The sequence below is a fragment of the Miniopterus schreibersii genome (genome assembly GCF_964146895.1).
Source record: "Miniopterus schreibersii genome assembly, chromosome: 4".
Lineage (NCBI taxonomy): Eukaryota > Metazoa > Chordata > Mammalia > Chiroptera > Miniopteridae > Miniopterus > Miniopterus schreibersii.
Window position 1 is genome coordinate 84,556,600 of NC_138105.1, and position 23,771 is coordinate 84,580,370.

Below are 23,771 nucleotides of genomic sequence, written 5' to 3' on the forward strand. Positions count from 1 at the left end.
AAGCCGCTCGGGCCGGAAAAGGCTTGGGGCCGCTGAGGTGAGTGAGGGCTCTGTGGGGGGCACTGCGGGGCAGCTGCTGGGGTTGCCGTGGCTTGGGTTGGAGCCGGTGGGTGGGGGTACGACGTGATGGAAGCTAGGGTATCCGCGGGTGTTTTTTTAAAGGCGTGGCCTGAGCTGCAGGAGTTTGGCCACCGTACATTTACTGAAGGACAGGTACCTGCCCGGCACTGCCTTGGGCGCTTGGGACAGACACTCAGGTTTAGGAAGCGACTGTGGCCCTGCCTGGAGTAGTGCGGACATTCTAGTTTAGAAGCCTACCCTGAGACAGAAAACGGAGGGGGAGGGGGGAAGGACTGGGTGAAAAGAGAGTAAGAAGTGCAGATTGGTAGTTACGGAATAGCCGTGGGATGTAAACTACAGCACAGGGAGCATAGTCGGTAATATCGTAATAACTGTGTATGGTGCCAGGCGGAAATATCGGAGGGAACACTTTGAAAAGTATGCGATTGTCTAACCACTGTGCTGTACACCTGAAAGTAATACAGAATAATATTGAATGTCAACTGTAATTGAAAAAAAATTTAATAAAAATAAACAAAATCACAATTACCTAAGATGGTAGTGAGTGCTTTAAAGAAAATGCGACAGGATAATGTGACGGAGAGAAGTGAGGGAACACGCCTCAGGACGATCTGGAGAAGAGCGTTAGGGGCAGGAGGAATAGCAAGTGCAAAGGCCTTCTGCTGGGAACGGGCTTAGCGAGGTCACGGAAAAGAAAAAAGGCCGCTGCGACTGAGGCGAAAAAGAGGAAGATGTGGCCAGGGGCTGAAACAGGCCAAATCTTGTAGGGTCTATGAGCCAGGACAAGGATTTTGACTTTTATTTGGAAAGCAATGGGAAACAATTGAAGGTTTCTATGCAGAGAAATGACATGCTCTGATTTATGACTTTAGATTTACAACTGACCCCTCCTCAGAAAGATGCGTCTCCCAGTAAAGATGCAAGGCGTTAGAGACACCTTCATTGGGCAGTGGTGTAAAACGAAGTCCCAGGCAGGTGAAGGGACTTGGCCCTTTCAGAACCCAAGTCTTTCTACTCCTTTTAATTCCTTAAAAGAATCATGGTTTTAATGTCCATATATATAATTATCACTTCCTAAAACCCTTCAGATAGTTTCCTTTGCCTTTCATGATGGGTCTCTAAACTGAGGGGCATCAATATCACCTGGGAGCTTGTTAAAAATGCCTGTTCCAAAAAAACTGTATAAGTATAAAATAGGTTATTCCCTCTGATTTTTCTGTTGTAATGGAAAAGTGCATAGAATTTGGGATTTAAGTGTGGATTCTCAGTAAGCTCCTTAACTGTGCCGTAATCTTTAAAATGCTCCTGGGCCCAGTCGGGCGTGGCTCAGCGGTTCAGCATCAACCTAGGATCCAGGCGATGGGGGTTCAATTCCCTATCAGGACACATGCCTGGGTTGCGGGCTCGATCATTGATTCTTTCATCATTGATGTTTCTATCTCTCTCTCCCTCTCCTTTCCTCTCTCTGAAATCAATAAAGATATATTAAAAAAAATTTTTTTTTAATGCTCCTGGTAATAATTATAGCAAAAATTTCTCAAACCTTTTGGTCTTGGGCTCCCTTTACACTTTTAAAACTTACTGAGAATGTGAAAGAGTTTTTGTGGGTTATAGCTATCAATATTGTTTTTTATATCAAAACAGAACTTTTTTTTTAAATATGTTTTTATTGATTTCAGAGAGAGAGAAACATCAATGATGAGAGAGTCATTGATTGGCTGCCTCCTGCACGCCCCTTCCCTGGGGATTGAGCCTGAAACCCAGGCATGTGCCCTGATCAGGAATCAATCCGTGATCTCCTGATTCGTGGGTCAATACTCAACCACTGAGCCACACCAGCTGGGCTCAAAACAGTTATTAATTTATTTAAAATATTAAATTCATTGCATGTTAACAAAATAGCATTTCTATGAAGAATATTTTCCAAAATAAACAAAAGAATTATTGAAAAGTGACATTGCTTCACATTTTTACAAGTCCCTTTAATATCTGGCTTAATAGAAGACAACTAGATTCTCCTATCTCCTGTGTTCATTCTCTTGTGATCCCTCATCATGTAGCCTCTGGAAAATTGTACCATACTGTGTGAGAATGAAAGTGAAAAAGGCAAATAATGTCCTAGCATTAGTATGAAAAGTGTTTTGAAAAATGATGTTTAAAAAGTCTCAGGGACACACACATACCCCACCAAGGTCCCTGTATCACACTTTGAGAATCACCAAATTGCAATATTGTTACGACAATCAAAAGAAATATGAACTTGATTTGAAAGTCATTAAAACTATATGCACATTAAAAATGCTGATGCCCAAGTCTCACCTTTATAGATACCAAATCAGTAAGTCTGAGTGGGGCCAAGAAATCTGCATTTTTAACAAGCATCACAGATTAATTTGATGTAAATGGTCTAAGATTTGCAGTTTGGGAAAACCAGTTATAGATCAAATTCACTCTAGTTTTCTGCCCACTAAATTTTTTTAAAAAGCAACAATCATGTTTTCATACCTTCAAAGCTCTCCATTAATAGTTTCCAGAGCCTGAGACTCAGCAAAGTCAGTGAGAAGTTTGTAACAACTACCGTTCTGACTACCAAGTTGATGTCTAAATTCAAAATGTTGAATCTAATCCTGTGCCAAGGACTGATGTTTTTAACTGTGTCCATCTGTAAAGTTTACAGGTTTTTTTGGACAGATAACTGATAGAAGGAAAGTGGTAAGTCTTAGAATCAGGTAATCTCAGTGAGCTAGGGGACTAACACTAAAAGAAATCCATCTAAAATTAAGAGGGCAGAGGTGAGAGTTTAGGTGAAAAGGCTTCTTGAATAAGGTAAAATTTTCATTGGTTATTGTAGAGAGGATCAGATTTCCACAGGAAGATACTGGTGTGGAGGGGCAGGAAGTTTCAAGCAAAAATAACAACTGGAAACGGAACTTGAGGCAACAAGTTATTTGGAAAGAACAGGGCGTAAAACAAGTGTTGTTAAGGCTAAGCCATGACAGGAAAGCTGGGAAGATTATAAGATTTAAGCAAAAAAAGGAATGATAATGAGAATCAGCCTTTAGATAAGGAAACTAAGACCACTAGAGATCATAGCTAATTAGTGACAGTAACTAAAGACCAGCCTTGACTTCTAAGTGCATTTCTTCCTTTAGCAAGCAATTACTGTGCATGCAGGCACCGCTGGGCTGTCTAGCTACTTCTGTTTTGCCACCTGAATCTATTGCTGGAGAATTGTGGATGCCAGACTAGAATTTGAAGCTTATCTCATGGGAATGGAAAATCACCAATAGATTTTGAAATTGCCGTGACTTTCTTGGTTTTGTGTTTAGGACCAGTTCTGAGAGGAGCAGTGTTTGGGACATCAAAGGGGTATACTTGGTATAATGTGGCACGTGGTATCCAGGTAAGGTAAAAGGACTATGACCTAGGTTAGGGACTTAGGACTTAATTGAAAAACATCAAGGAGGTGGAATAATAGTACCAATACCATGTATTTGTAATGTACCCACATTAGTTCACCTCAGAGGGTAGCTCACCATTACTCTATGAGGTGGTTACTGTTAACAATCTGATTCAATAGATACGAAAACTAAGGCCTCTGAAACCCACAGCTTCACCCAGGGGTAGGATCAGGCACTCTTAATTCCAGTGCGCCTAACCACCAAGCTATGACGATCCCATAACTTCGATCTTGCAAAACTGGAAGAATTGTATTGTTTAGCTATCATTTTCATTCAAGCTGTGTATATGCTGGACAAGGAGATCTGAGGGTGAGAGGGAGGAGTTCTGTTTTAGCCATACTGAGTTTGAGATACCGGGAGGAGGGGGCAGACTACAGAGAAAATAATGGATAAGGAGATCATAAGTCAAACTTGTTACATCGGTGTTTTTGTCATTTATATCCAGTAGCTTCAGCCAGTGCTTATGGCAAAAAGGATAGAGGTCATAAGTATAACAAATAATCCTGGATTTCAAGCAAAGCTCCAATAAATACAGAAGGTATTTCTCAGTGTGCTAGCAAATACTTTGAACTTTGAGCTGAGTGCCCAAATGCCAGCTAGGGGGTACGTGATGGCTCCAAGATACTATTGAGAGAATAGGGGCTATTTTAATTCGAAACTTTTTAGAAAATGGCCCTCAAAATGGTGATTTCTTTGTGAATCTTACTAACCCTCTTATGTTACAGATCCCTGTAATAATGCCTCACTATAAGCAGAGAGGCTTTTATGTTTGTCCTTTGCAAAGGATAGAGGAGTGCTAACAGTCTGCTAACAAAATTGGATCTTCATTTGCTTTTTCTCTTCTTTGCCAATTCAGAATGCCACTTTGACCATTTGTGTGCCAAGGGTAGGGGAACTTCTCCATTTTCATGTGTAACGGTGCAGGCAGAGAAGAGTGAATGAGCTGTAAATACAGCCTAGAACACATTTCATTATGGAGAGTAAAGCAATATCCCAGCACACTTGGAGCAAAAGCCAATACCATCTGGGCATCAGTGTGTTCCTCCCTTCAAGTTATCTCAGAACTGCTTCTACAAACAGCAGTTTTCTCAGCCAACTTACTCTTGAGCCACAAGAACGGAAATCAGCCACATTACTTCCTTATTTACTTCTGTTGAGGATTGGAACAGAAAGCAAATATTTCATAGAAGTTGGCAGGAACAGCAACAAGGCAATCTGTTAAGGATGGCAGTTTAGGCACTTTTCTTCCTTTCTTTTTTAAATGATATAACCAATATTCAGAATGGTTCTGTAGGGTAAAGTCATCTACATTTTTGAGTATTCATGAGCTTAGAAAAGCTTACATTTTACTACACCTAAAAGATGAAAAAGGTGTTGGAATAAACTGGAGTATTACACTTTGCTGGTTTTCTTATTCATGCTGAAGCAAGGTGGTAAAAAATTCTGCCTAGGAACTTCATCCACAAGCATAGCCCTTTTTAACTGTTTACAGGAAGATGGCACTTTGATTTTCCTTTTTGAACTCTTTTCTTCCTAGCCTGCAAGTGTCAGCTGCTGCATTGAGAATAGCAGGCACGATATCACTGGAAGTCCCAAACTTACAAGTGAATTGTATTCCTAAAATTCATGAAGGTCTTTCTCATGCATTCACAGCACAATTATACTTCTCTTCAGTACATCTCACACTGTCGCGCGTGTGTGTATGTGTATTTTAGCTGTTTCTGTCTCCAGCTAGGTTGTAAATTCCTGAGGGTCTGGGACAGTATCCTAGATCACCTGAGCATCCCTTGCAGCACCCAGGACTTTATCTTGTGCATGATGAGCCCCTTTATCTTGTGCATGATTTAGCTAAGCTGTTTTAAAATCATTACTCCAGAAATGAGTAGGTGGTTTTAGTCAGTGTAGTTTTTGTTGCAAGTAGCAGAAACCAATTCACACTGACTTAAGTAAAAGGAAATTTAATATGAGGAGATAAGTCAAGGGTACCCTGATCCCAATGGTGATTCATTCCCTTACTCTCTTGTCTGTTTCTGTCACCTTGAACACATACCTTTGTGGGTGTTTTCTCTCCCAACTCCTTAATAGCCTCTTATCTCCAAATGGGTTGTGTTTCTTAGTAGCTCAGACTAGAAGTCCTTTGTGTTCAGAATGCCCATGGTATGACTATGAAGTATCCAGACTGAGCCTCTTCTTTACTGACCAGACATATAAGGATATTGTGCAACCTGTTGCTCTCCTGGCGTAAATTAGTGTACCAGGTTACTTCTGCCACCTTTCACCTAGGAGCAGTTTAAGGGTGTTCATAGTATTTTGTAGATCCTGCCTTATAGGTTTCTCTAAATTTCTAGCAGAGGCAATTGGCTGTGTCTGTACAGAACAGGAACCTCAAATCTTGACTTCATGGGCTGTTTGTGTGCCACACCAGTGTCCAAGGAGGAGGGCGATAGAAATCCATAATGAGGACTTCCTGGGAGCCATAGCAGTTTAGTCACTTTTGTTTAACTTAATTCTTTTTCTCCTTTCTAGCCATTTCTTTTCTTGCTTGTACATTCAGTCTATATTTTTGTGGTTTTAATTTTGAATAAAGCTGAATAAATATGCTTGTTTCTTTGAGGGGAGGATGGGAAAGCAGGGAGATAGCCTTACTGGAACCAGGAAATAGAACTCTGTCAGGAGCCAGAGCCGCATGTATGAGTCTCTCCTCCTCTCTGCCCCTCTCTACCACCCTCTCTTTCCCTTCTCTCTGCTTCTCTTTGTATGTGGTCCAAACCTCACTGCCTCAGCCCCCTAGACTCCTTCTCTTCCTCAAATAGCCCCAATTCGAAGAACAAAGATTCTAATTAGTTTACTCAGCCAGTAGGTTGGCTTCCTCCTGGGCCAGAGAGGCAGGATTCAAAATAGGGAAACATAGGCTAGGTAGATCACAACAAAGGTTCTCTACCACAAACTCAGGACAGTTTTAACAATTTTAACACGTTATGGTTGGAGTCCAAGGTTAGTTTACAATGCCTGTTTGATCCATATTTTTGCAAAATACTTATTTGCAGTGAGAAAAATGTGAAATTTAAAATTAAAAGATTGAAATTACATAATGGAATTCTAGAATTCTCCTTCTCCCTACCCCTCCAAGATTTTTAAGTGGTTGGTGGTATTCTGAGTAAAAGTGTTTTGTCTTAAATAATGGTTTTGCATTAAGGTGTAGATTTGAAAGAACCATCAACAATAGTAATAACTAGAGCAGTGATTACTATTGCCAGAGTCTGTTTTATATATACTGTCTCATTCAGACCTCGCAATAGACCTGTGAGAATATGTACAATTATTTTCCCTATTTAAAGATGAGGGGACTGAGGCACAGAGAAATTAGGTCATTAACAAAGTTACAAAGCTGGTTAAAATTAGGGCCAGGATTGGAATCCAGGAAATCTGGCTCCAGAGTCTGTACTTTGAACTTCTCTGCTATCCTGCCTTTATCAGAGGCCTGTAATTATGATGTTCCAGGGCATTTGTAATCCAACTGGAATGTGAATGATAGTTCGTTTAACAGTCTGGAGCCCCAATAGACAGGGCTGTTGTAGAGGAAATGAGGAAGTGTATCAGCCCATGGACCTTCTGATTCAGAATCACTCAGGGTGCTAATTAAAAAGGATAAGTGCCAAGGTCTGAACCCAGGTGTTATTTTGGGATAGGACCAATAATCTACATTTTTAACAAGCTTTCTAGATAATTGTGATATTCAGCCTGGTTTGGCAACTCTGGACTTGTTAATTTTTTATTCCCATCATCATCTTATAGAACAAGATGATAAATGAAAACTTTGGGGTTGGTTCAAGGAATTCCTTTAGGCATTAGGCCTTTAAGTCCTTTCAGGATTGTTAGCATTGTCTCCTTTTGTGTCAGAGAATATAGCAAGTGCTAGTAAATGCATGTCGGTTTGAAAGTTATGATCCCTGTTGCGTAACATTCTTCTTTTTACAAAGATCCATCACCTACTTTATCAAATTTAAACTAATCTCCATCAGTAAATATTTATTGAGCATGTGCTAGTTATGAAGTATAGCAATAAAAAATATAGTCCCTGTGCTTACAGGGCTCATCTGTGAGATGGGTTAGACTACCTAGCAATACGGAACAGCATTAACTAGAGCCAGGTGAGTAGTGTAATGGTGAGGGCTACAGGGGTCCGAGAAGAGCCAAAGTCCACCTTCAGTTTTGCTGTTGGCCCAGACTGCTCCCCTCCAGAATCAGGAATCCAGCACTCTTTAGCCATCACCTCTCCTTACCACAACTTGTAGCTCTTATTCCTGAACGCCTCCTAACCAGTGATCCGTGTGCTTTTTCCCTGTCCCTTGAATTCTGTGTATCCCTCAGGTCCTGTTGCATGTCTCACTTTCTCAGGGAGGCTTTCTGCAGTGTGGTTAGTTGTCCATGTTGGGTGCTCGTGTAGCGCCCTATACTTTCCCTTGGGTAGCATTTAGTGTGTTCTGCACATATTTAGTTAGTGTCTTTGTCCTCTAGCAGGCTGAGCTCCATGAAGGCAGAGACAGTGCCTGTAGTACATAGTGGGTGCTCAATAGGTACTATTGAATACATGAAAAATGTATACCTCTAGTCTAAAATAGTGGTTTAAACTCAGTGGGGGGCAAGGGTAGGGAGGAAGGAAATGGGAGAAATGAGATGATATGAGAATAAAGTGGAGTTATGGGGGGTTTATTTGTTTTGTTTTGTGTTTGTTTTCCCTACAAAGAGAGCAGGCCTCTAGCTCAGAGCCTTCAGCAGATGGCAGTATCTCTGAAAGTTAATGACATGGCTTTTTTTATTGTGTTTATGTGTATAGTTACTTTTATCCACAGATGTGATACAGACTTTCCTTCTAAAATAAATGTATGAAAGTAAAATAATGAGTTGATTTAAAGAAAAAGCATAAATAGTAATAACGTGGTGCGCGGATATAGCAAATGGCAGTAGAAAAAATGCATGAAATTTGGAAAATGCTGGCTTAGATGAAGCCACAGGAACACCTCATCAAAGTCCTGGGGAACACCTGGGCCCAAGTGCTTTGTTTCCTCTAGTGTCATTTTAGTGGGGTTTTGGGAGGAAATGAAAATAAGCACATGTTCAATCTATTATGTATAACAGAGCCTGGAGTTTTTTGTTTTACTCTAAATAGTCTGTCCTTAAATCTGAAAGATGTAGAAAGATACAGGAAGTTATTTTCATCATTCAACCATCCTTTCAAGGGCCAATGAAAATTAAATGACATTTACAGTGTATTGTAATTCAAACTTTGAGGAGTTTAATGGCAAAATACAATGATCCATTGTTTTTTATGTTAAATGATCAAGAAGCCATCATGAAAGTATAAAGGAGAGTAAATGTCTTTTCCAAAACTAATTATTTTGGGCCCTTATAAAAATAACGCAAGGTGTTTCAGCCCATATTTTACAGAGATAAGAGTTGAAATTTTTCTTTGAGAGTCAGTGATTTAAAAGAGGAATCACATTACCAGGACAATGGTCATACTCACATAAACTCTTAGACTGGGATGTCGTATTTCACTCTTCTTTTAAATTTGTGTGGTAATCTTTCCCTGTAGCTTACATTTGCATTTCTACCAGCTAGTTGTTTAAGATGTCAGTTCTTCCCTTAATTTTACAGACTTTGAGCTAGAAATTTGGTATTCTTACAGACTGTCTCTTGTTATTGAAGAAACCGTTAAAAGAAGATTCTTTGTCTAACATTCTTGTCCAAGAGTGTTATAGCCTCCGAAGTCAGTATTTTTCTGTATATAGAGTGGTGCAATTTTCTTTCTAATATTAAAAGAACTACCTCAACTGTCTGCATTATTTATATGTAATATATCTATGTACTTGAACTACTTAGATTTTGAGCTCCATAGTTATGATTACGATATACCAGTTGACTTACATTATTGATGTAACAACAGATGGTAATGGTGCAGGTTGAAATAAGAGATCATTGAGCTAAATATTTTAACCTTCATTGGCTCCCCATTGCATAGAATTTGTCAGAGTGAAATAGAATCACACCATTTCAGAACTACAAGAGTCCTTATTTGACAAAGAAGAAAACAAGCTCAGCTACTTGCCAAAGTCATACAGCCAAGTTCGTAGCAAAGCTAGGACCAGAATCTAGTTCTGCCATTTCCCAATTCAGTGCTCTTTATACCATCTCTGTGTAAGATTTTTAGGAGGTGATCTCTCTATTGCACTCTCTGATGTTGGCACCAGTTATTCTAATCAATTTTACATCTATTCATTTCTAGAACATAGAGTTTCACCCCTTATGAGTCTTTGTTGGTTAAACTTTATATCTGGCTTTCTTTTAGGTTGGTCTTCTCTCACATGTTTTCATCTTGAAGACTTCAAAATACATTTGGATCTACTCCTTTTTTGGAAAACTCCAATACCAAGCAGTAAATTACACACTGTACTCTTGCTATAGTATAGAAGCTTTTGAGTTCTCCAGAGCTGAACAAGATTGTCTCCCTTTTCCCATGAAGCCACATTGTTGTTTATTCACTTTAGTGGTGGGTGTTACTATGCCGGCTGCTTTTGTTTTGGAAGATGGAGGATTCAACCAAATGGACCCACTGGGAGCAAATCATAGTTCTTTCAATGTATCATTTCCCCCAAGCTTTGAACTCTCAGCAGGCTCCCACTCAGGTGATGATGTCATCATAGCCAAAGAGGGAGCTAGTGTTTCAATCGAGTGTCTTCTCACCGTTGACCACTTTGAAGATGTCCATTGGCACAACTCAAAAGGACAGCAACTGGATGACAGAGGCAGAGGTAAGTATGCTAGGGTATAATTAGTCAAGGCTGCTCATTTCCTGTTACTTCTTTCTTCTTGGTTTTATAGCATATTCAATAAGAAATCTCAAAGGTGAGGTACCAGGGTGAATAGTTACAACTTTTGAAAGGCCTGGAGTTTTAAACCTATCAGAGAAAGCAAATTAATTATAATTACCTAACCAGCAGAAGAAGAAAATAAGGAATAGTTATAAATTGAAAAGGTATTCATACAATGACAGTGAGCTACTTTCTCTCCTCTTGATGAGTTGGTTTTCTTTTTCACTGAAGGTGGACTTCATCAGGGCTGCTGCATATAACCATGCAGGCTCTGTGTGGATACAGCAAGAAGGATTTGGGCTAGACTTAAGTAAATTTGTCCTAAATTTTTTAAAACATTGCTCAGAAATGAGTTACTAAAAATGTTAGAGGAAATCCAGGGTGGTTGTTTTTTTTTAATGATCATAGATCTGTGCATAAAAGTTTAAGTGCCTCTGAGAATTAGAAGGGCATTGAAGAGGAGCTCTGTAAACTCTTCTAGCTCCTTTTTTTTCTTTCTATTCTATACGCTTAATTTACTTGAAAACGGGAGTTTCTTGTATAATTTTTGTTTCTCCATCTTAAAAATCACACAAACATTATAATAATGTGACCAAGGTCTACCTTTTGACTGGTTTTTATTTGCTTTTGCTCTTTGTGGACCTATGAACACATCTTAATCTGTATACTATTTTCTGAGCTAGTCTTCTGTTAGAAAGATTTTTTTTAAAACTACTTGGGTTAAAGCACCTCAAAAAGAAATTACCATGAAAAATCATTGGGATAAAGGTTAAATTTGGGATCCTTACAAGGTACACTTTCGGAAAAGGACTCTTATATTTCTTTGCTCGAAAGGTGGCCTGATCTCTTGGACTATAAAGGATATTTGCTTATTCACATTACAGTGGGAAACAGAAAAGGGACAGGTGGTATTTCCTTTTAAAATGTGTGCTAAGCATTTTAACCATCTACAAACTGAGTAACTGACCACCAAGAGATTGAAGTGTTTGAATTGTTAGAAAGAACAGTGTATTTTTAACCAGCTTCTTAAGAAATAGACCTATTAAATCAGAATCTCTAGAGTGGTGCCTAGAATATGTACTTTGAACATGATTTGGGGTTCCACATTTGGACTGATTGACCTAGACTCTTACCTCCTTTGGTCTGTAGGATCCTGACCAAATGCATCTGAGATTTGAATTAATTCAGTTACCGTGATTAATACAGACTGATGGCATAAACAAAGCTTAGGTTAAGTTGAGACCAGCCGATTGGAATGCAGTTTTATTTTCCTATTTTGCCTTTACTTTGAAAACCATTAAACTAACATCTATCATTGATGCTTTCAACAGTAGCTCTAGAAAATTGTGTTAAATTTTATGACTCTCAAGTGAGAGGAGTTTAAAGAGCATTCCAGTCTAGTACAAGGTTCATAAATCTTGAGCTATTATCTAGTGAGCTAGAGTTTAGATTGTAGGCGTAGCACAGTGGTTGATGAATGGAGTCTATGTAGTTCATCATACTTTGGAGTCATGGGGTATCCTTTTCATAGCTCCAAGTTCATAGGACAGAAGCTTGAGGAATAGTGGCTATATTTATAGCTACATATTTTCCTCCTCTTTTTACATTGGTGAAGTGATGGCTCTTAAATATAACTATAGAATTTAGATAAATTTTGATGATGAAAACATGGGCACAATCCAAAGTGCTTACTAATTGATGTGACACTAAAATAATCCAGAACCATAGAATCTAAGGGATTAAAGAGATCTTGCAGATAAGGATTTGGGTGGTGCTTAAGCAGTCACCCAGCCTCCTCTGGGACATCATCTGTAGTCACTGGAACTCACACCTACACCCCAAGTTAACCCATTGACCCCATCTTTGAATGACTGTAACAACTAAAGCACAGAGTACTCTGAGAATTTACAAATGTGAGAATTGTGTAGTCAGAGCCAAGTTATTAGAAGATATTGAATCAAGGTGGGTGGTCAGTATGCTTTGCTTTTCATACTTTTGTACTTCTGTACATGTGTTTCTGAATGAAGATACCTTCATATACGGAAGAGAAGTGGCATGTTTTAGGTGAAATACAGAAGCCCAGGCATCTTAAAAGCAACTTTATTCTCTCTCAAGCTGCTCACATACCTTGACTTGTGAGACATATTTTTTGGCTTGTGCTTCAGGTACTCTTGCCAGAAAATTAAGGTATCATCATCCACAAACTTTTTCTAACAAAACAAATTCACATGTGCAAGGTGTGCCACGTTAGCCAGTTAGTAATTGAACAAAGTCATTAAATTGGTAGGGGTTTTTCAAAAAGTAATTTTGTCTATTGTCATATAAGTTCATTATTGAAAACAAGCACAATTAAATAAAAAGAAGAAAATAAAAATTACTCAAACCATCACCGAGAAGTAACCATTGTTTTATATTTCTGCGGCATATTCTTCTAGTGTATGAAAATGTATAGGTAGAAATTGTGATGTAGACACACATACAGGCACACCTTGTTTTATTGCACTTCGCTCTGTTGCGCTTCACATATGTTGCTCTCTTTTTTTTGACAAATCAAAAGCAAGACCACCAGCAAAATGTTTAGGACTTGCTTTATTCCAATACTTGCTTTATTGGGGTGCTCTGGAACTGAACCCACAATATCTCCTAGGTATGCCTGTGTATATATTGTGTGTATATATAATCTTTTTTTTATTAAGATTATTCATTTAGCATTATGTAGACATACCTGTCTCCCTGAAAGGCTTGTTACGTTTAGGAGTAAAAAGGTAGTTATGGTAAACATTACTGTCTGGAAGGAAGATCTTGATTTCCTTTTCAGTTCCAGGCTATTTAAATTCTGACCCTGGATGTAGCTGTCTGCCCTTTCTTGCATGATTTGAATAAATCATGATCCTAATAGATGAGTTAAAATACTCTCATGAAGAAAAGGAATATTGCCTAGCCAGTTTGACTCAGGGGTTAGAGCGTCGGCCCTTGGACTGAAGGGTCCCAGGTTTGATTCTGGCCAACGGCACATACCTCGGTTACAGGCTAAATCCCCAGCCCCGTGTGGAGGCAACCAATCAATGGGTCTCTCTCTCTCCCTCAACCCCTCCCTCTCTTTCTCTCTTTCCCTTCCACTCTCTGAAAAGCAATGGAAAAAATATCCTCGGGTGAGGATTGAAAAATAAATAAATAAATAAATAATAAATAAATAAATAAATAAATAAATAAATAAATAAATAAAAAATAGGAAAGGAATGGTGATAAGCCAGTTGGCATATTTAGTGATAATATTCTTTATGCTGTAATTTTTATTTATTTATTTCTGTTGGGTTATCAGGTGGAAAATGGTTGGTTTCTGATAACTTCCTGAATATCACCAACGTAGCCTTTGATGACCGTGGGCTCTATACATGTTTCGTCACCTCTCCAATTCATGCCTCCTACTCCGTCACCTTGCGTGTTATCTTTACCTCGGGAGAAGACATGAGTGTCTACTACATGATTGTTTGCCTGATTGCCTTTACGATCACTCTCATCTTGAATGTCACCCGGCTCTGCATGATGAGCAGCCATCTCCGTAAGACCGAAAAGGCTATCAATGAATTCTTCAGAACTGAAGGGGCTGAGAAACTTCAGAAGGCCTTTGAGATTGCAAAACGCATTCCCATCATCACCTCGGCCAAGACTCTGGAGCTCGCCAAAGTAACGCAATTTAAAACCATGGAGTTTGCTCGTTACATAGAAGAACTGGCACGAAGCGTCCCTCTCCCACCCCTTATTCTAAACTGCAGGGCCTTTGTTGAGGAGATGTTTGAGGCTGTGCGAATGGATGACCCTGATGACATGGGAGAAAGAATTAAAGAGAGACCTGCCTTGGATGCTCAAGGTGCCATCTACATCATCAACCCAGAGATGGGGCGGAGCAATTCACCAGGAGGAGATTCAGATGATGGTTCTCTGAATGAACAAGGCCAGGAGATAGCAGTTCAGGTTTCTGTTCACCTTCAGTCAGAGACCAAAAGTATTGGTACAGATTCTCAAGACAGCAGTCATTTAAGCCCACCTGATGATATGGGATCTGCCGAGTCGAACTCTAACTACAAAGATGGGGCCTATGAAAACTGCCAGCTCTGAGCTCTCCCAGAAGCTCTACAAAAACTGCTCTCAGAATAGAAACCTGTTTCATGCAGGAAATAACATTTTTATCAAGAGATGACTGGGGTTTTTCCCCTGTTCAAATTAAGCACATCAAAATGTGCATTATTGCCAAAATCTTTGTAAAAATGCAGCGTTTTTCCTATCTGATATTTCTGTCTTTTTCCTCAAGCTTGAGTAGATGATACGCATTATGATTTAAAGGAGCCTGAGAGATTAAGTAATGGGGAAAGTACTGCACTAAGAGTTCCATGGCTTCTCTTCTAGTCATGGTTCTTCCACTGGTTAGGGCTGACCCGCATCTTGAGGCCTCTGTTTTCCCACCAATAAGGTGAGATATTTGCATTAAGTAATATCTAAAGGTTTTTCTAGCCTTATAACTTCTTATCCATCACCTTTAATCCACTGAAATCTTTAGCACATCCCTAAATAAGCACGTCTCTGGACTTTTAGTCCCTTTTTATGGAAAGGACCAAGCTGAGACTGTTCTGTGGTTTAGGTTTCCACACCAGTGCCGTAGTACATAAAGGTGTGGGTGAGTTTCAGATATTTTGGCTTGTGGAGTGTGCAATTGCATGTGCTAGATTGACTCTTTTCAGTGTAGCCCATGTCTGTATTGTTACACAGACATCAGGGAGCTTACTGCTCGTTAGTAAAGTACTTTCCATGAGTAAATTGGTCCTTCGGGAGATGTATCATGTCTTTCTAACTTACTGAGGTGTCATTGCACTGGCAGTGATTTCTCAATTAATCTCCAAAAGTGAGCAGTTTGTTTCTAAGGAATAGTGTCTTCAGTGCTTTTAGAATAAGAAATAATGTGAAATCATCTGTCTCTGGTAAATCATGGATTTTGACATTTCTGTTACAAGAATTTCTCAGGCTTTCCCTTTTTGAAAGTACTGGACTCGACAGTAGGGTTCTGTGTTTGGGATCCCTTCCTGGGGAAAACCCAGAACTGGATTCCTCTTCAGACCTCTATCAACCTTCTTGCCCTCTGTGGTCTTAAATATGGTGCTAACGGTTGCATGCATGCCTCCTTATCTTGTTTGTTTTGTGTATATTTTATTGTTGAGGTTTTTATTTTTGTGTACTTCAGATAAAGAATTGAGCTAGGGCTGCTTTTGTAGCCTTTCTGGGGTGTAGTAACCTGAAATAAGATTAGATAATGGTGTGTGGTATATGTTACTATATTAAATATATTAAGTAGATATGCACATATAGGTGTATATACACATACATACAAGTGATCAAGACATAAAGACGGAAAAAAATTATGGGTGATGCCACCTGATTCAACTGTGTGTGATAAACACTTAAGAGACTGTTTCTTGTCTGGCTGAGATCTGATATAATGGATTGTAAATACTCTTCAGAACAATTTCTTTAGCTACAGGAAGCTTGGTGTAACATAATTTTAAGAACTTGGCGGTGGAGCTCCATTTGGTACTTCACGCTTCTTCATTTGGTTTCTGATTACTGAAGCATTTGAACTAGCGGGTCCTGAGGGAAATATTCAAAGGAGGTTTTATCAAGATTTTAATTTAAGGTTTCAAATGGAAGAAGGTAGGAAATTCAAAGTGTGACCAGATAGAACTCATGCCTCCCTTTGTCCAGGCTTATCAGAAATAATACATCTGCTCTGGAGAGCATGAATGAATCAATGTGCACTTTTATCGGATGGCATTATAGATAAATATGATAATGCTGCCTTTTCTGTCTCTCAGGCTGTTTCCATGGAAACCTTCAGAGCCAAACAAAAGCTACCAATCACTTAGCCAAAGCTTGCCTTGGCTCATAGACCTGCATTTCTTTAAGGAAAACTGCTTTCATACATTTGGCTATGAGAGCAAGGGCTCTTGAATGTACCCTAGATTATAGAACACTTTTTTCTTCCCAGAATGTTTCTCTTAAAAAATTTAACGCTTTTTAAAATCCCTTGTTTGAGTTCTATCCCCTGAACATTCCTCAGATCTTCAGATAGTGCCCCCAATCCTGTACCAATTTAGCAGCTCTGGGGTCATATTAAAAAGAATGAATTTACCCAACATGTTCTCATAATGGACATGAGTGTTTGGAACCCTAAGGTAGACATATTTAATGATCAAAGTCATGGGAAACAGGACTTCGTAAAAATACAGGAAATATTGAAAAAAACTCTAAGTTTAGGCAATACTGTATAATAATTAAGTCTGGGCTACTCGAGTGTATCCTGGATAAGTTATTTTAGAAACATAATGGTGACTTAATTTGGTGGCCAAAGTAACTGGTTTGCTTTGAATATTCCAGGTGTCATCGATAAGGAATTAAAGTAGGTCAAAATTTAATCAGAGTTGGTATTTCTAAAGCTAGTTTTCAAGAGGAAGGAAATCACACTTACTGATATTTTCTGTATCTAATCAAAGGCTCCATATATAATTAATAGTCTCACATTATCTTTTTGTAAAATCTTTAGCCTTTTGAACTGTAGTCTAAAAGTCTTTTGATAATAACTCTGGTGTAATTATCCTTTTGTCTCATTGGGTTTTATAGTTAGTGACAATGCCTTTACTCAATAAGATGTATTTGAAATATTTATCTCATTTATAAATTTTGTCTTGTATTTAATGAACCTTATTGTCTTTATGAAATGGTGGCTTTGTGAAACAAATTTTCCAAAAATAGACATGTAAGCATTTTTATAGATATTTTACCAGCTGAAACCAGACAGACAGGCATCTTTTAAGCTGATAAGCTGCATCTATTATGATGGCTGAATTCTTAAGTCAGGCCAGTGAGCATTTGTATTTCCTGCCAACTACCTTGATATAAACATCTTGGGAGTTGCTGACCTGGAATGGTTGTGAGAAGGCCCCTGGCTTCTTTGCTTCACTTCATATGTATTTTAAAGTCAAAGCACACAGCTTTCCCTCAGTCCTCCAGCCTCAGTGAAGCCCTTGGTACAGTCCCCTCTACACCCTGCATGCTGTCTCACCCTGGATTAGACTTTGTCTCCTGTGTCCCCGGGTGGCGTGGGAACACAGCATGCTTGTTTCCCAGAGTCCAACCAGTCCTGGGTGCTAGCCTTGTCTCCACACACCAGCAGTTGTAACACAAGTATGTCATATTTCACGAATCACCAGTAAGAGAACACAATCTTTTCTCATCTAAGCCAATAAGGTTGAAAATGCTCAGTCTTATACATAAACTCAGGTTCTCAACACATTTCATAAAATGAGTATTATTTGGTATCATTCAGATGATGTTTAAATGGCCACCATTTTAATGAGTACTTATATCATAATGCTGTCCTTTTTAAAAAAATGTCATCCTCAAATGTAAACTATTAAATGTTTAATGTATTCTATTTTGTTTGTCCGAAATCTAGAGAGTATATAGTCATTTTTATGTGTGATGGAATTTTATTTTAATGATTTTAATTTAAGCACGAGTAAATCTGGATTCAGATTAGATGCCACCATGGCTACCTATTTCAATTTTACAAAGATTTACTCAGCATTTATGTTTTCGGTGCTATGATTCATACTTACATGGGTGTCCTGCCCATAGTTACCAGACCATCCTCGCTGGGCCCGAATGTAGCCATTTTCCACTTCTGAAGTAAAGCAAGAGCTTGAGCAAAGGCCTACAGATACGAGGATTTAGCACATGTTTGGGGAAACATGTGACTAGTATGTAAAGTTTGTGATGAGATTTGGCAGGTGGTAGCTCTGTTAGAAGCAAGCACCTGCAGTTCAATGGGAGTGAAGGGTGATAATTGAAAAGCACAGGATCTCAGAAGCAGGCAAAGGGAACAGATAAAGGTATGATTCATTACGTGAATGTCACAGACTCCTAGGATGAAAACCTAGCTCCCTATGGCAGAAGATCACTGGCCTTGGAGTTCTAATGTCTCTGGTCATGTAACTATGGGACTTGGCCTCCCTAGACATCAGTAAAATGGGGTTGATAATACCTACCTCACAAAATTAACATGAGGATTAAATACAGAAACAAGACATGGTGCTAGCTATAACCTGCCACACAGTGTAGACCTAGTCCATCAGTGTCAGCTCTGTTAGCAGTCAGGTCCAGCTGATGACTAGTAGCATTCGTACTCAACTAAAAATTCCCCCAGATCTCTCTCAGTTACAAGTGCATTTGACTGCGTGCCATAGAAACCCAGTTGTGGTGGCTTACCCAGATAGGAGGTTTATTTTTCTCAAATAGGAAGTCCAGAAGAAAGCAGAAAAAGGCCGGTGCAGGGGCTCACGTCTCAGGACTCGGGCTCCTGCTAGATTCCTCTCCACCCTTACTAGGTGGCTTTCATCTGCATGGTCACAAGATGTCTTAGATTGGGTTCTTCCAGGAGTCCCTGAGGAGGATTCATGTGCAAGTAGTTTATTGGTAAAGTGATCCCAGGGAGATAGGGGAGTGGGGAAGTAAGACAGAAAAGAAGAAAGCCAGTATGGGATGCATTAATGAGTGGGTTACTGCTGTGGGCAACTGATGTTTATTCCTACCCAGGACCTTGGGGAGCTCTGTGTGCCCCCAGTGTATGTAGCTCATGCCTCAAAATTGTTCCACCCAGAGGCCAAGGAGCTGGGATATTTATGAACCAATTCCCATTTGTCATTGAAGGCTGCTCCCAGGGTCCCTGACTGGTGCTTCCAACCTGTCGCCCAGAAAACCCCTCAGGTACGGAGTGACAGGAGCTTGTGGGTAGGAATGGTGAGTGTTAGCAGGTTATGCGCAGAGCACCGACAGCACCTGCTACACAGGATAACTTCACCTCCTGCATCATGTCTGTGTTCTAGGCAGGGAGAGGGGTAGAAGGTCAAAGGACAAAGACACATAGCAGCTGAGTCTGTACCTTTTTATCAAGAAGGCAATAGCTTTCCTGAAGCCTCACCCGACTACTGTTCCTCAGCTGCCGGAACTGGGTTACGTGGCTGCCTGCTGGAGCTGTAAGAAAGCCTGGGGAGATGAGTGTGTGTCATGGATAAAATTGTAAACCATTTTCCCTGAAGTTATTTACATGCATGAACAAAGCGAGAATGAGACGCAATAAATCAGGCTAAATCTTCAAGCCGTCACTTATATTGTCTCCAACACAAGTGGCTCAAACAGCAGACACACTAGTTATGGGATTCTGCCATGGCATAACTGGCTTATCTTAGCCTTTTTATTAGCATATTTACTGACCACCTGCCAAGAACACACAATGACAAAGTCCCTAGAAGAGAGCGAGTTGGCCTGTTGGAGAAAGAAGAACCAGGCCTGTGTGGCTGATGAGGGGAGACAGCCAGAAGCAAGCAGGGGCCAGAAGTATGGTTAATAGACTTCAAAGCTCTTCTTGGCTGGCCCCAGAAAAGCATTTCTTAGAAGAAATACTAGAAGTACCTAAGTTGGAAGAGGAGGAGACTTACATATTTAGGGAAGAAAGTTTGCTCATTCAAATAATACTATTTTCTCCTGAAGTCATCAGCAAAAAAAAACAAAAAAATGATTGCGCTAATTTCCTTTAAGGAATTAAACTCCTTCAGAGCCCCTTAAATTCCAGTCATGTTCTTGGGTTTTCACGTTTTCTCTGGAACCTATTGATTAGGAAATATATATGTAAATATGCGTATGTCGCTCCATCTGCCTAGAAGATCGGTGGCTGGTGCACTTACTCTTCCTGATAGTCGGGAACACTTTGCCTTGCCTCCGTCTCAGCTGTGTGAAAGGGAGGACTCGGTGTCCTAAGTGATGATAAAATAGCCTTCAAGGGGCCTCCTTCCCATAGGAGAGCCACTCTCTGGGAAACTATTCCTAAGCAAAAGGGGCATCCCTCAGGGGAGCTCCCTCTGAGAAAGTTTCGCTGTGTGAATCTCATTGTTCTTTCAGAAACTTCAGGCAGACAGTTGGACCGTGCCAGAGACTCCTTCTCTTAAGCCCTCTGACCTTGAACATCAATTTTCCAATGTTCGTTGCACACAAACTAGAGATACTACCATGAGCAAAATCAGAGGTGGTCCCTGCCTTCTGGGAACTTACAGCCTGTGAGAATATATACCCTACTCAACAAGTCACATATCGGGAGTATAGTTAAAAATGGAGACGTGTGCTAGAAAATGATTCTGTGAGAGCCTAGAGCAAAGGAACCTGATCTAACTGGAGGTCAGGGGAGAATTCCCTGAAGAAGTGGCACTTGAAGCAACAGGCATTGCTTGTGGGCTCTTATGTTCCTATCCCTGAGCCAGAGACTGTGGATATAAGTCATGGGACCTGCTTAGACCAGTTTAAAAAAGCAAGGTGTTCCTACAATAAACCATCTGAAAGAGACAGTGTGTCATCAGATGTTAAATGTGTCAGCGCTAGATGATAAACACAAAAGGACGTAAAGATGAGTGAGTGGTAGCAGAAGGTGGGCAGTGCTTTGTGGATGAGGTGAGATTTGAGCCTGACACAGGAAGATGGGCCCACCGTGAATGGGGAAGGAAAGGTGTTCATCTGATCATGGAGCTCAGAAATCCTCTGTGGTGCCCCATTACCTAAGCAGGAAAAAAATATCCAGCTTCCTGACGCTTCACCATCTGCTCCCAACCTGTCTTCCCAAGTGTGTCCTTTGAAGATCCCGTCCACATCTTTGGAAATACATCCACATATTCTATCTTTTCTATTATTGTCACTCTTTCCTTACCAGTTTGGGAACAGCTTGAGAGTTGGCATTATATATTCGTCGCCTATCTTCGTAGCCCTTTATCCTTTAGGGCAAAACCTTTCATGTAGAAGAGACCATGAGTGTTTGTTTCATTTAGTGGAATGGGAAGGGTGAAATTGCTGTGCGAGAGCACACGACCATGACCACTGGTCAGCATGGGACTTAGGGATGAAGGTTCGGCTGACCCTTCTCCACCAGCACTCTTCTCCTTGGTGACATCACCCACTTTCAAAGTTTAAATAAGACCTTCACACTGGTGACTCCCGAATGGGTATTCCCAGCTCCAAATGCTCTCTTCCTAACTTATGGATCCAACACCTCCCTGCTTGGCATCTCTACTTGGCCAGGCATCTCTAAAAGGCATCTCATAATTAATATGTCCAAAAACAAGTTTTGATTCCCTGCCCTGATAACAAAAGGACACATCGGCGTCTTCCCTACCATTTTTTCTTAATAAGTGGCACCACCACCTACTCATTTGCTCAAGCCAGAAACCTGCATCATCCCTGATTTGTTTGCCTCCCTCTCCTCACTCAAAAGGTCAGCAAGTCCTGGTGTCTCATTTCAGAAAACATCTAATCTTTACTCTCTGCTTCCATTGATACCATCGTAGTCCGAGATGACACCATCTCCTACCTGTACTATTTAAGGTGCTTGCTTCCACTCCTGTCCCCAGGTCATCCATTCTCCACACTGCAACCAGAAGAAACTTTCAAAAGCATAAGTTACATTATGTCACCCTCTGCTTATGTCCTACAGTGCTTCCCACCCCTAGAAGACAATTCTAGAAGAAAATCTGTACTGCTTCTCACGGCCTACAAGACCTTGTATGAGCTGGCTCCTTCCTGCGTGTCTGAGCTCAGCTCCCACCCCCCTTCACCTCACTCATGACATCCAGCCACCCTGACCTTGCCGTTCCTCAAACACATGTCAGCTACGTGAAAACAGGGACCTTATCTATCCTATTTCCTATTATACTCCCAGCAACAAAAACAAAGTTTGGCATCAGGCTGGCAATCACTAAATATTTGTTGCATCTTTGCTATAGATGGATGGGTGAATGCTGATTAATTGTATGAACTTAAAGAAATCATTTAACATCTTTGCCTCACTTTACCTCCTTCCCTGATGTAAATGGAAGGTAATACACTACTTGTCTCTTTTGGAACACAAGGCAGTTAAGATAAATGGGAAGGCCAACGGCTTTACCGCTTATTGTGAGGAAAACATTGGAGTGTATGGGCAAGGAGCCATTTGAAAATGGCAATGACAGGCTAATGGAGAAAGAAAGTAATTTGTTTTATTACCCGTGAACCTCCTGGGGACTGAGAAAGGTAGGGGGAAATGAAATGTACCCATTTGTATAATATTAAAATTCATAAATCCAGCTTACATTAATTCAAAGTAGAGTAACACTTTGATTATCTGGCATCAATAGGTATTTTGCTAAGTGTTTTGTTTTTTTATATATAGTTAGTGCTCCCATTGTAAGAAGATTTTTTTCAATTTGGCCATTGTAATGGAAATAGTTTTCAAATGAATTTCAGCGCCACTTCCTCTGGCAGCACACTGAGCAGAGCCTTTTGTCACTAACTCAAGGACATCATTATAGGCTTATTATATTTGGGTATAAAATGGTGATAAACTCTGAAATCACAGATGTGTAGAACTGTTAGGTTTTCTGAGCTCTCTCATGTGTATTGCATAGGTTTTTCTCTCTTCTCTCATTTATTTAATCAACAAGTAGGGCACCTGGCGCCTGCAGGCCGTCTTCTGAGGACTATACCCAAGACGAATGTGGTCCCTGCCCTCTTGGAGCCCACAGTGTGCTGGGGAAGACTACAGTGACCAGGTAAGTACAAGTGTGGCAAGAACCTCAAAGGCCTACACTGGGGCTCGGGAGAGGCCTCCCCAAAGAAATGGCTTGCAAAGTTGTTGCTCTGGGCAAGACTGTTCCAAGCAGATAGAAAAGCATGTGCGGTGGTTGGTCGTGAGAGCCAAGGTGCATTTGAGCAGACAGCATGGCTCCTGACGATGCTACAGAGCCATCAGGGCCAAATTGCAGGCCCTTTCTCCCATAGGCCCAGGCTAGGAATCTGAGTCTTCATTCTACAAACAAATTAAATGTTTTTAACAAGGGGAGCCGCATAACACTTCAAAATATGTGTTAAGAGAAAATTAAGTAACGACTAAACCTAGTGCTTTCACACATATTTTTGGTCTAGATGAAGTTAAAATAAGTGGTACCACAGTAATCCTTCACCCACAAATTATGGGATTGACAAGTGGTGCTCAGGGGCACAGGGGTAGTGCAAACATTGAGAAGTGGATATTCAGGTTTAGAAAGTGCAGGCTTCTAAAGGAACCTCATTATTGGAGGCCTATTATAGAATTGTCCACGGAAGAGCACAGTTTCATTCAGTTCAGCATTGTCCGAAGCACGTGCTATATATCCACAGCCTAAAGAGAAGTGTGTTAGGGTGGCTGAACATGCACTGGAAACAGATGCCTGAGTCCCAGACCTGCCTCAGCCAC

The 23,771-nt window shown here is 40.3% G+C and overlaps 1 protein-coding gene across 1 annotated transcript; it reads left to right on the forward strand.

Annotated features, from left to right (window-relative positions):
• Position 1: 1 nt before the first annotated feature.
• MFAP3 (microfibril associated protein 3) lies at positions 2-17,932 on the forward strand. The gene is made up of 3 exons (XM_081136340.1): positions 2-37; positions 9,892-10,354; positions 13,737-17,932. Exons 2-3 carry the CDS (start codon positions 10,060-10,062, stop codon positions 14,531-14,533), a joined length of 1,092 nt encoding a protein of 363 aa, XP_080992466.1. The 5' UTR covers positions 2-37; positions 9,892-10,059; the 3' UTR covers positions 14,534-17,932.
• The last annotated feature ends 5,839 nt before the right edge of the window (positions 17,933-23,771 follow it).